The sequence below is a fragment of the Pongo abelii genome, chromosome 2, assembly GCF_028885655.2.
Source record: "Pongo abelii isolate AG06213 chromosome 2, NHGRI_mPonAbe1-v2.0_pri, whole genome shotgun sequence".
NCBI classification, from domain to species: domain Eukaryota; kingdom Metazoa; phylum Chordata; class Mammalia; order Primates; family Hominidae; genus Pongo; species Pongo abelii.
Genome location: NC_085928.1, coordinates 13453420 through 13467130, shown reverse-complemented (window position 1 = coordinate 13467130; position 13711 = coordinate 13453420). Strand labels below are relative to the sequence as shown.

Sequence of the window (13711 nt, the reverse complement as noted above, 5' to 3'; positions counted from 1 at the left end):
TCCTGTCTGCTCAGGGAAGGGCAGAGATGGGAGGACCTCAAAGGCCTTGAGGAGCAGCCCTTGCAGGCCACAGCTCTAGGAGCTCTCAGCCACAGGATTCTGCAGGACAGAGCAGTCAGCACCCTCCTCTCACTGCCACACTGCCTTCCCTGTGTCACTTGCTCCTTGAGAACAACTCCTCACCGAGGATCTATGTGGGGGTGAAACTGCAGCCTTAACCCAAACCCTGCAAACAAGCATGAGAAGTCTATCCGTTTACTGCTAATTGCCATTCTGAATACCAGCCCTCTGCCCTATAGGCAGTTATTGAACAGCCTGCCCCTTTCTTTGCCCTTGTGGTAGGATTGGGTTGTCTTGTTTTCTCCCCATGTCCACTAACCCCAACCAGAATCTTGATTCTGAGATTGTGCCCACTTGCCTTACTTTCCACATGGCCCTCTAGGCCACAGGAAGTCTGGCTCCTCACCTTTGTACACAGGAGGGCGAATAGATAATTGCTGTTGCTTGCCCCCAGCTGCAGGGAGGTGGCCCAGGCTGAAGACCCGTCTCAGCTCAGAATGTTCCAGCATCTCCTGTCTCATTTCCAGTAAAATGAAGTCCTTTCTGTGACTGCAAAGAGGCTCCACAAAACCTGTTCTGGAGCCTATTCTCTGGCTTCATCTCCTATATATTCATTTCCTGTTGCTGCTGTAACAAATTACCATGAACACAGTGGCTTCAAACAACAACACAAACTTGTTATCGTACAGTTCTGTGGGTGGAAATGAAACATGAGTCCCCATGGGCTAAAATCACAGTTTCAGCAATCAGGGCCACATTCCTTTTTGTAGGCTGTTAGGGAAAAGCTATTTCTTGCCTCTTCCAGCTTCCAGAGACCACCACACTTTCTCCATCTTCAAAGCCAGCAATGTTGCATATCTGATCCTCCTTCCATAGTAATGTTCCCCCTGGGCCACAGTGGGAAAGGTTCTCGGCTTTTAAGAACACCCACCATTACACTGTCCTCACCAGAATGATCCAGCATAATTCCCCTACCTCAAGGTCCCTAATAGAATCACATTTGCAAAGTCTCTTTTGTCATATAAGGTAACATATTTATAGGTTCTGGAGATAAGGATGTGGACATCTCTGGGGGACGTTATTCTGTCTACCATTCACCTGACCAGCCTGCCTCACTGAGCCATTCACCAATCAAGCCACGCATACGCTCACTTCAGGGCCTGACCTTTTATTCCCTCTGCTTGGAACACGCCAGATACCCCAGATCCTCAGATACCTGGATGTCTTGCTGTCGCACTTGCTTCTGCTTGAATGTCACCTGATTAGAGAGGTCTTCCCTAACTCCCACCCTCTCCCATCACACTGTATACTCCCTTCTCTCTTTTACTTTTCTTCATTGCATTTTCACTACCTGACATATTTGTGAATATTCCTCTGCAAATCTCCCCTACCAATACAGGGATTTTGTCTATTGTGTTCATTGCCCTATCCCCAGCATCTAAAACAGTGGCTGCCATGTAAGAAGTTCTCAGTAAATATTTATAGAAAGGAGGGACAGATCATGCATCAAGGACCTCTGCAGAGTTCTTATGTGAAGGACCAGGCTCAGCATGTAGAACGGTAAAGGAAACTGGCTTAAGCTTTAGCAGGAGGACCTGAGGATGGGAATGGGGAATCATGTTCTGTGGCTAGGAGTCCTGACTGAGGAAGTCTTCTCTGGGGATGTATGGGTTAAGTACCTCTCATTTATTTGGACTGGTTGAAGGATGAGCAGGTCATTATCCACATTCCATTATTGGCAGATGTACATCCTTTCTATTATTGGAAATCCTCAATAAACTCACCTGAGTTACATCAAGACAAAATCCACTTTCCATTTGACTCATCAGAAACCTCTTCACTGTACCCCGTGAATCTACATGCTGCTGCAGCTGCTATTTGTGCCTGTAGGAGGGAAGATGGCATCGGCAGAATTAAAATGCCATCCCGCATAGTGGACGCTTAGCAATCATAAGTTTACCTCAATTGAAACTCAGAGTGATAGACTGGCACTCTTTTATTGCCCTACTTTGGGAACACTTTGACCTACTTAAAGGTAAACGTTTTTGGAAGTGGATAAAACCTGGAGTGGTTTGTTTTTAGCAACTCCAGCTGCAGCCATCTTTCACTTTGATAAATAGCTCATCTGCCCCTGAGCTCAGGCCAGCTCAGGCGGCTGCTCAGTACAGATATCCAGGAACCTGTCCTTGTTGCCAGCAGCTCTTCCTCTCTGTCCTCACAGAAGAGGAATGTTGGCCATTCTGGGGAGACATCTGTGTCCTCTCAGTATGGCCTGAACCACCCCCCTACCTTGAACCTGGTTCAGACCAGACAGTGATCAGTAATACTTCCTGGAAAAAAGAAAAAGAGGGTGGCTGCAGGCTGAGCTGGGGCCTCTCTTGAGGATAAGTGAGACAGCTAGAAAGAGGCAAACAGGTGTCAGGTGGGCAAGTGCAGAGGAACACATTTAAAGGTCAGTAGGTGAAGACATATGGAGTGAGCTCAGTAATGGTTCAGTCATTAGAGTCCAGGAGCTGCCTGTCACCAAGTGGATGATGGTACCCATGGGGCCAGCAGTGGTGCAGTGGTTAGACCACACTAAACAGAGATAAGAAGAAGAGATTACTATGTGTGATTCTGGCAAGCACAATTTTTCTGAACACATTACTGTTAAAATAACACATATTACCTGGGAATAGTTACCCACATAGATATTATACACTTTTGAAAAAAAAATTTGGGCTGGACACAGTGGCTCATGCCTGTAGTCTCAGTACTTTGGGAGGCTAAAGTAGGATGATTGCTTGAGGCCAAGGGCCTGGGCAATGTAGTGAGACCCCATCTCTATAAAATGAAAAAATTAGGCAGGTGTGGTGGTACATGCCTATAGTCCCAGCTACTTGAGAGACTGAGGTGGGAGCCCATGATTTTGAGGTTATGGTGAGCTATGATTACACCCCTGCACTTCAGCCTGGATGACAGAGCAAGACCCTGCCTCCAAAGAAAAAAAAAAAAAAAAACACCACCATATTTGGAGTTCAGATTAAATATAGAAGCAGTGTACACATTGTACCTCCTCTCTCTAGTTGAAGTATTGAAGTGTTTCTGGTTACTGATGACTATTGTCTCAATTCCTCTTTTTCACATAAAGAAGAAACCCCTACCTTATGTCCAGTACTATTCTGTTTCCATTTCTTTTTTCTGCCACAGAAAATTAAACCAACTTCTGCTAGAATTCACCCTGTTCTTCTTTGTCTTTTCTCAGGGAACAGGCCTTATTTAATTTACATTTTCCTTATAAACTCCCATATATAGGTTAGCTTAGTGACTTACAAATAGTAAATGTTCCAAGACCAATTATTTGTTGAATAAATGATTAGTACTTGGAAAGAATCTTAAATGTTTAGGCCACAGCCACAAATGGAGGCCAGGTCTTGGTAATTTGGGAACATTGATTAGCCATCCTGGTATCAGCAATCAGGCAGTTCATAGATCAGAAATCTACACAGGGAAGATGAGAAGGAACCTGCAGTTAGCAACCAGGGAGCATGGCAGGCAGTGGAAGAATGAGTCAAGGGACCGATTGTCAGACTTTGAGAAAGTAAAACCATTTGTGTCCAAGTGTTTCCTAAACTCTACAATGCAGGAACTCATCCACGGTGTGAGTGGCCTTGGGCCCTAAAGTCTGTGGTTCTCAGCCATGACTTCACATTGAAATCCTCTGCAGAGCTTTTTAAAACCCATAGATTGGCCGGGCTTGGTGACGCTTGCCTGTAGTCCCAGGTATTCGGGAGGCTGAGGCAGGAGAATCACTTGAACCTGGGAGGCAGAGATTGCAGTGAGCCAAGATGTGCCCGTGCACTCCAGCCTGGGTGACAGAGCGAGACTCCATCTAAAAAAAAAAAAAAAAAAAACCCTGTAGAATCCAAATCTAGGGGTGAGTGCTACAAGTGAGAATCACCCCTGTGGGGAAAGGAGAGCAAGGGAATGGTTGGAGTGGAGTTAAAGACATCAGGGCCTGGCCTCTGCGCTCACCAGGAACTATGTTCATGGCTCACTGAGCCTATGTTCTATAAAAGGTCTCAGTACTTGTCACAATAAGAAGGGTCTCCTATGAATCTCTAGGCCTGGGTTGGGGCATGGTTGCTGTTCCTTCTTTCTCTGTCCTGAGCTGTAAGAAATGTGGGGAAATGATTGTGATTTAGTAAAATTCTATTCCTGTCCATCTGAAGAGAATAACCCTAAAGGAAAAAAAAAAAAATGACATATGTCTGTTAGTGGAAGAGATAGGTACCTGAGGTCATGGTCCAGTGTTACTGAAGACTGTGGTTAATGTGGAGGGAGAGGCACTCACACTGGTGCCTGATGTCAGGCCTGGCATTGTGGCATACCTGGCCTACTACATCTGCAGGCTGATACCAGAAATTCTTTGGGGTTCACTGTTGTTGGAAATGAGGGTGGGACATAAAGTGGTCACATAGGTAGGCAGAAAGCCTTATTCATGTAAAATGTACTTAGGCTGCAGGTATCACTGAAGACAAAGTCTGCCAAAAATGTAAATGAGACTCAGCCACCTAGTTGAAAAGTGAGACTACTTTAAATATATTGCTTATAGCTCAGGAGTTTTTAGCCTGAACTTTGGGAGTGGGTGGGTAGGTATGTGAAAACCCTGAAATAATAGACATTCAACTGGCTTACACAAAAAGGAATGTATAAGCATGGGGCGGGCACAAGTAAAGTCCAGGAAGAAAGCTTTAGGAAGAAGCCTCTCTAGCTATTCAAATGATATCATGGGAAACCTACCTCTCTTTTCTCTCTCTCTCATCTTTTCCCTGTATTGGCTTCATTCTCAGAGAGCTTCTTCCCACATTGTTATAGCAAAATACCCCCAGCTGCTTTAGGCTAACATTCCATCAACTTAGAAATCTTGTAGAAAGAGATTGCTGTTTTCTCAGATGTTCTTGCTAAGATCGCAAGGTTTATGCTCATTGCATAAACTCGAGTCATGTGCTAAATCTGAACCAATCCCTGTGGCTGCCTGGCCACACCCAGATCATGGGCTTATCTTTGGAGTAGAGGGTGGACAAGGGGAAGATGTCAGCCACACCCAAAAACATGGCATCAAAAGGGAGGAAGGCTGGTTCCTCAAAGACAAGTCAAGGTGCTGTTACAAAAAGAAGAGGGCACAAATGCCAAATGGGCAAGGACAATGTCCGAATCTCGAGTAGGTCTCCGTGTGTTTCTGTACCAACAACATCAGCATCACCTGGGAACTTATAGCAATGCAAATTCTCAGGCCCCACCCCAGACCTACTAAATCAGCAGCTCTGGGAGTGGAGCCTAATAATCTGTGTTTTAGCACACCCTCCAGGTGATTCTGATGTATACTCGAGTTTGAGAACCACTGTACTGCACCAGTGGTTTTCAAACTATGCTGCATATTACAAACACCTGGGGAACTTTTAAAATACTTGTGCCCAGTTGCACCCAAAGTCAATTGATCTAAATCTCAGGGTGTGTGTGGGGGGGGCGCGGGGAGGGGAGACTCAGGCAGCAATGGCCTCAAACTTGGTTCCACCCCAGAGCCTAAAAAATGCTAATGCCTAATATTTTTAAATGCTTCCCTCCTGATTCTTATCAGCACCAATGTTTTAAAATCATATCCTCCACCATCCCTTCTAAATTGTCTTGAGAATATTAACTTAAAACATCTGGATGCAGGCTAGAAAATCTAGGCATCTATTAACCCTCTCAACTAATAAACCTGGTCACATATCTGATGTGGATTCACTTTTCTCTCACATTCATGATGAGTCTGTCCTAGTAGCTAGCTTCAGAAGGACTGAAATTGTTTTTGTTCACCAATGTAGACCCAGTACCTAGAACAGAGCCTGACACAGAGTAGGCACTCAGTAAGTATTTGATGATTAACGAGTAGGTCCACAAACAGTTAGTGTCCCCATGTTGTTCGAGATTTCCTTGATGGCCAGGTGTGGTGGCTCACACCTGTAATCCCAGCACTTTGGGAGGCCGAGGGGAGCAGATCGCTTGAGCCCAGGAGTTCAAGACCAGCCCAGGGAACATGGCAAAACCGTCTCTATTAAAATAATAAGAAGAAGAAGAAAGGAAAGGAAAGGAAAGGATTTCCTTGTTAGGTTGTAGACATTGGCTAGTCTCATTCTGGAATGCATGTGAGGATGGCAATGGGACTCTTGAGTTATTGGTGTCTAACCCCAGAATGAATCTCCAGGATGGCCAAAAATGTATTGACCTTGCCAACTTAAGATAAGAAGAGGTTCCTAATGGTTTTAGGCCTTTAAATTGAGAGTAGGATGAATTCCTAGGTTATAAGAATTAGTAGAGGCTGGGTACGGTGGCTCACGCCTGTAATCCCAAAAATTAGATGTGCGTGGTGGCGCATGTCTGTATTCCCAGCTACTCCGGAGGCTGAGGCAGGAGAATTGCTTGAACCCGGGAGGCAGAGGTTGCAGTGAGCCGAGATCGTGCCACTGTACTCTAGCCTGGGTGACAGAGTGAGACTCTGCTCAAAAAAAAAAAAAAAGTATCAGTGGAAACATGCCCAATGGATCCATTTTGCCTATAGTGGACCACTTTAGGGTCTACTGGTATTTGATTTCTAAAGTAAGAGTTGGGTCTTTCTCAAACATGTAACTCAAGCCAGTTTCAGCAAGATGATATGTCATTAGTCTCTTGCAAAGAATTGTGACAAAAAAGTGATCCAGTGTTATCTGAACACAAAAACCAAGAGGGAAGATTTCAGTAAAAAACAAACTGGTTATTCCCCATGAAATTTTGAAGCATCTTTGAATTCCCATCATAATGCCCCCAAAGTGTGAAAAGAGATGGATTGGGTGGGTAAACCAAATCTTGAGCCTTGGACCATAGCATCCATACTATGGATCACAAGCAAATAAAGTTAATTTTTACAGACATTTTTGGTCTGGGCTTGCAAGAAAAACAAAATATGTATTGTCTTTGGTGACATGGAAGAGAGAACTAAATAATAGTGCTGGTTGTTGTGGGTCAGAACTGGAACCCAGGATAACTATGTGAGGATTAAGGATCCTGCAGTAATTCAGCCTGGCAAAATGAGACTGACCAATTATCAGGATGGTCAGTGAATCAGGAATCTTGGGTGCAGACAACATGTGCAACTTTTTTTTTTTTTTTTTGAGACAGAGTCTCACTCTGTTGCCCAGGCTGGAGTGCAATGGTGCGATCTCCGCTCACTGCAACCTCCGCCTTCCGGGTTCAAGCAATTCTCCTGCCTCAGCCTCCCGAGTAGTGGGGATTACGGACGTGCACCACCATGCCCAGTTAATTTTTGTATTTTTAGTAGAGATGGGGTTTTACCATGTTGGCCAGGCTAGTCTTTAAGTCCTGACCTCAGGTGATCCGCCCACCTTGGCCTCCCAAAGTGCTGGGATTACAAGCGTGAGCCACCGCGCCCAGCCAACATGAGCAATTTGAACTGTAATTTCTCTGTTTTTGTATGTGTTAGAAAGAGCACCAGAGATTCATTTCCTGCTTGACAGTGACGTTCTTATGTAAACCTTGCCAAGAGAAACCATCAGGGAGATGGCAGTAGCAGAACTAGAGGGTAGATTTTGACTTTATGTTCTACTGTTCCAAAGGGGCGAAGCTTTTTAGAGTTTTTCTTTAGAATTAAACCATTAAAGCCTCATCATGGTTTATTAATTCAGTTTCTTCAAAGGTAAAACAGGACACTACTTTACAAGGTTTTTTTTATGAGGATAAATGAGATAATATACGGAAAACATGGAGGAAACTGCTTAGCATATACATGCTCAATAAATGTAAGCTATTGTTGCTCATTAGGTCATGCTTCGATCATTTACTGGTATCCCAACCATGTGGCAGATGCCTTGGCACATATTTTTTTGGGGGGTTGAGCTGGGGGGGATGGGGTCTCACTCTGTTGCCCAGGCTGGAGTGCAGCAGCACAATCATGAGTCACTGCAGGCTTGACATCCCCAGGGTCAAGTGATCCTTCCACCTCAGCCTGCCAAGTAACTGGGACCACAGGTATGGTCCACCAAGCCCCGCTCATTTATGTACTTATTCATTTATTTCTATTATTTGTAGAGACAGGGCCTCCCTGCGTTGTTCAGGCTGGTCTTGAACTCCTGGGCTCAAGTGATCTGCCTTGGCCTCTCAAAGTGCTGGGATTACAGGCATGAGCAACCATGCCTGGCTGTCACATAGATAAATAAAGCACAAATCTAAGCGTGGTTCCAACTGGAAAAGGAAGCCCCAAATCCTGGTAACTTTTAAAAGCCTTGTCCCATGAGTGTGTTTCTTCCAGGAAGGCATTGGTTACCTGGGTGATCAAGCTTCTGTTTTTCATTCCTCCCATAAACTTCCCTTTTTTCTGATGAATGGGCCCTCTTTATGAGTGTCGTGTGTTTCCAGCAGGCCCTTTGCCCTAAAGCTGGACACAAAGGAATGGGAGAGACACCCTGCGAGTAATACAGTGGTTCATGGAAAGGTCCCACTGATGTGATCCAAGTGGGCTTCAAGGGGGTTGTGGAAAGCAAGCTTGGCCTTGAAACATGAAAAAGATTTAAAAGATAGGGATAGGGATATAAGTAAAGGAATGATAGGTCTACTGGGCATATTGGGCACGGCGGATGGTGAATGGAAGTCTTGCACCATAAGTAAGATGTTCGAAGTTTCTCTGTAGGCATTCATTCACCTGGAAATATTAAACTTCACCTCTGTAACAGGATGTTAGCCCAGAAACATGGCCTGAGAAGGGAGGAGGACTGGTTCCTCAAAGACAAGTCAAGGTGCTGTTACAAAAAGACAAGGGGACAGATGCCAAATAGGCAAGGAAAAAGTCTGAATCTCAAGTAGGTCTCAGTGTGGTCCTATACCAACATCAGCATCACCTGGGAACTTGCAGCAATGCAAATTCTCGGGCCCCACCTCCTACCTACTAAATCAGCAACTCTGGGAGACATCCATAGATATTTTTAAATTCTGCCATCAGCTGTATGTGGTGGCTCACATCTCTAATCCTAATGTTTTGGGAGGCTAAGGCAGGAGGATCACTTGAGCCCAGGAGTTCAAGATTAGCTGGAGCAACATAGCAAGACCCAAGACCCTGCCTCTATTAACGAAAATTTTTTAAAGAAAATCTACAACCGTGGAATATAGGAATTCTTTTACATTTTTTTTTTAATGGGGAAACTGAAGATAAAAGGTGAAGTAACTTGCCTAAGGTCAAACAGCTAGCAGGCAGCAAAACTGAGCTTTGAAGGTTGGTTGTATGATTCCAAACCCAGAGTGTGTTTTCACGTCACTACAGTTGGAGAGCTGATCAAGATGAGGTACTGTTATCATTATTAGTAATCAGCATTACACGGAAGGAAAGGAAAGGGTTGGGGACGGTGTTTTCAATACAGAGGAGGCTGTGGGGAGGGAACGCGTGAGGCTGCGAGGAAGAAAAGGGCATCCTTGAGTCTTGGACCATCTAAGTCTGCCCCTCTCTTACCTCTTTGGCCCTATCTAGTTGTATTTTTTAAGCCAATGCCCATTGTGGTGGCCTTTGAGGGGAGGAAGTTGCACATAAGGAGTACCTACCTGTTTGGTGCCAAGGGCTCAAACTCCACCCATTTGCCCCGTGCCCACAACGCTGGTGCCACAGGCAGCGTTGCATAAGGCTCCGGCCGCTGCTGGCCAGGTCTCCTGCCCACAGCTGGACCTTGGAACTCCGCCCCTTAGGCCCTCCCTCCCCGCCTGGCCCCTCCCCGCTTCCCAAGGTGGCAGTGGTTCCCAGTAAGTCAGAGCTGCGGCCGCGGTGCGGGGAGAGCACAGCGGGGAGGGCGGGAGCGAGGGCTGGAGCCGGCTCTCGGGCGGCGGCGCTGAAGTTTCCTTCCCGCCGCGCTCTCACCCCGGGCTGGCGCCCCGTGCCATGCGGGAGCGCTGGGGCGGCGGGGCAACATGAAGGGCGGCGACAGGGCTTACACCCGAGGTCCCTCTTTGGGGTGGCTCTTTGCTAAGTGCTGCTGTTGCTTCCCGTGCAGAGGTGAGTGGCTGTCGGCGGCCTTGGTGCCTTCTCTTAGCCAGACTGGTCGCGATGAGCGCGAGGGAGGGTGGTAGGGAGGGAAGGGTTGGGGAGGCCTCTGGGGTAGGGGGATGGGGCTGGGGATCAGGAGGGCGGCGAAGGGAGAGAGTTTGCTGCGATCCGTTTCACAGTTTCCCAGACAGAGCGCGCGCGCTCGCTGGCTGGCGGTGAGGTTCTGACTTGGATGCGGAGCTGCTGTTTGGGAACTCAGTCACCTAGCAGCGACTTTGGATGTCAGGGCGCCAGCCTGCTAGGGAGTGGGATGCGGACGCGGGGGTGGGAAGGGGACGCAGAGCCGCGTTGTGTCCCTATAGTGGCGAATTACCTCACTTCTCATTTACACATGGATCTCAGCTGCGGGATTAACATGTGACTCCTGGCTACAGGAATGTGTTTGATACCTGTCTGTACACCAGGAAATATTTTTGCCAAGTGACAATTTTCTCATGGGACTGGAGCACATTTTTTTCTGCCTGAGTTTTCACAGGCCAGCGTGGATTTGCAGCTCTGGGCCGGAGCTTGGCTCGTTAATTAACAACTCTCTCTGTGCCCAATTAGGACTGTATTTAATTATTCTGCTAATCTTAATGTCGTGGAAGAGACTTGCAGGAAGCACCCAATTTCCCCCCAAAGCAGCCGGCGAACAGGAGGGCGAGAAGGATCACAGAGGGAGGGTTCTCAATTGTGTGGCTTCTCCTGAAAAAGAAATCGGAACCTTCCCAAATAGGATAAGCAGATGCTCCTAAGGCTGTTCATGTCACTTTAACACACGCTAGGATAGTGGGGGAAGACTGTTTTTGTGTGGGTAGAAATGAGAATGTAGCCCCTACTTGACATTTGCCCTTTTAAAAAGTTTCACCTTTTGGGCCTCTGGCCTCCACCCCCATTTACAATACCCAACCCAGTCTCCCATCCCATCTGCTATGCAAAATCCTAATGGAACTTTCTGACTGAGTTACTGGTGAATAAATTTCATCCAAGCCACCTTTCAGCATCCTCTGTGCCACAAACACGCAACATAGCCCTGAGAAATTTTCTATCCTGAGCAGATTTAAGTTTACCAAAACTAATTAAATCTGAGTGACTTTTCCTGCAAGTCATTAAGGTCATAATCTTAGCATTAGATTGTCTCAATCTCTGCATTTAATTAGAACAGCCTGGAACCGTGTGGTTTTGAGCTCTAAAAACCAGAATTCAGATGAAGAAGGAATGTGAGGGGCCAGGGACCCTCTAAGTCTGATTCAGAAGCATTCAAAACCAAGGCTGGGAATTGAGGGAAAGGGGGAATAAAGCGCGGAGGAAGCAGGAAATGGCCAAGGGGAATCTGAGTGGGTGGGTTCGCTCGAAGGCTGCCCTGCTTTCCCCGCAAAGAGTTTCTCTGCAGGATTTCTTGGGAGTCCGTTTCCTGTCAGACAGAATGTGGGGGCTGGGGTTGTGCTTATCTGAAGCCCCCACAGCTGCCTCCTTGAGTCCAGATGTGTGACAGCCCTGGCTGCCCTGCAGGGTAACTCTCTGGGGGTCTTGCTGGCCCTTGTTTTGTTGAGGAATTGCCTGACTTTCCCTCTCGCTGCGATGCAGGGGAGGGGCTGGGGAGCTGGCTCCAGGGCCTACTAGGTGCCTCCTGCCTAGGGCCTGTGAAGGCAGTGGCTGCTGGCTCCATGGCTAGGAGAGGAGATGTGTGAGTGGCTATCATAGGAGCCGGAGCTGAAAAGGCTAGCGACCCTCAGATGAAGACTGAGGGAGTCAGAGGTCCAAGCAATGAGACCAGTTTAAAAGGGAAAAGAAGGGTGGCAAGGTGGGTGCCCAGGGCCTTCTCCTGCTTTACTCCTCACTCCCCTAGATCTGAAATGTGTGAAGATGAAAAACTGGCTCATCAGAGGACGATGGTGGGGGAGGTGAGTTAGCCACTCTCCAAAGAAAACTCCTGCCTGTGGCTAGGCTGGGGGTCGTGTCTGAGGTGTTGGGCATGCCCTGAGGCTCCCTCAGGCTCACTCTAACCGAAAACAGTCTCCACTCAGCCTGTAGGCATCAATTTGAAAACAGATTGAAAAGATAAGGTCTGTATTGAGCCTGAGTGCATGGCCCAGAGTCTGTGGACTCTTTGGGAAGAGGCTTGCAACACCCAGAAGGGCTGAGGGGAGAGTCTTGAGGCTGTCCCTCAAGTGGAGGGTGTGCACTGCAAGGGACTGACTGCCTCCATTTTCAGTTGAACCAGTTCCTCTGGTCTTAGGGAAAATACAATGGAAAGGCAACCTCCCCACTCCACCTTGTAGATAAAGGCGGCCGGTTGTTTGGTCTCTATCCCTTCTCTCTCAGGGAGAACTTGGCTGTCTCCTGCGGCTTGAGTAGCTTGACTCTGAAGCAATGACTCAGAGCCCACTGCTGTGGTTCCCAAGGCAAGGGGCCTTGACCATCTGACTTCCAGTCATGCAGGATTTAAAGGATACCTCCTTCTAAAGTCTGAGGAAAAGGACAAATGTAAAAGAACCAAGAGGAAGTGGAATGTTTTGGCTATTTTTGACTTGAAGCTAAGTGAGCTACACTGGAATTTCTCTGGTGAATTGAGTGGTTGTAATTGTCATCACTAGGGTCAGAGACAAGGATTTAGATAAAGTACCTGTGTGGTCTTTAAATATCACATTTGAGGAAAATATGGATGAATTTCACTGAACTTATCTTTTGATTTGAAAGAGTATGGAAAGCAACTGTCTTGTATTTTTCCCTCCACCCCCACCCTCCACTTTTTTTTTTTGTTTTTTATACAGGGTCTCACTCTGCTGCCCCAGCTGGAGTGCAGTGGTGTGATCATGGTTCACTGCAACCTGGATCTCCTGGGCTCCCACCTCAGCCTCCCAAGTGGCTGGGACCATAGGTGCATGCCACTACCCTAGGCTAATATTTTTATTTTTTGTAGAGACAAGGTCTCACTCTGTTGCCCAGGCTAGTCTCAAACTTCTGGGCTGAAGTGATCCTACTGCCTCAGCCTCCCAAAATGCTGGGATTACAGGTGTGAACCACTGCACTTAGCCTTTTTGGTTCTATTGAGTATGAGTACAGAAAGCAGGTTTGATGAAAGATGATTTTTCTTCCCTACCTTGAAACTGGTGTTGAAAGGCAGGAAAACTGAAAACCAAGGATAGAAAGGAAATAGATATCAGGGGAGAAGGAAGAAAGAAGGCAAATGCATTTATAACTGCCTTTTTGAAGGTGGAAAACAACCAAAAGTGAGATAATGGCATGCATGCATCTAAGGGGTGATAAATCATTGATGTCACACTCTGTGGGGAGTTAGTTTTGGGATAGCTTTGACTAGCTAGACTGTCCTTCAAGCCTGAAAAAGTGGGTCAGTTCAGAAAAGATTTCAAATCACCTGGAAATTGCTAAGTTATGTATTGCACTGGAATTTGTGATCAAGGAGCCCAGAGATTTTTCTGACCTTTCTAGGTAGAAGCCAGTTTTAGAGACTTAATTTTGTTTTTGAGATGGAATCTCGCTCTGTCACCCAGGCTGGAGTGCAGTGGGACAATCTCGGCTCACTGCAACCTCTGCCTCCCAGATTCA

The 13711-nt window shown here is 46.7% G+C and overlaps 1 protein-coding gene across 24 annotated transcripts in view; it reads left to right on the top strand.

The window, feature by feature from the left end:
* KALRN (kalirin RhoGEF kinase) overlaps window positions 1-13711 on the top strand; it is a 687608-nt gene that overhangs the window by 538914 nt on the left and 134983 nt on the right. Inside the window, exon 1 of one of the 24 annotated variants that reach the window (XM_024244999.3) lies at window positions 7975-10111. The exons of 16 other annotated variants lie outside the window; for them this stretch is intronic. In XM_024244999.3, the coding sequence (XP_024100767.1) occupies window positions 10027-10111 (85 nt within the window). In that variant the 5' untranslated portion in view covers window positions 7975-10026. Of the gene's footprint in view, window positions 1-7974; window positions 10112-13711 lie in introns of those variants that run through there. 7 more of the 24 variants (XM_024245000.3, XM_054551379.2, XM_054551378.2 and 4 more) reach the window with 7 other exon arrangements.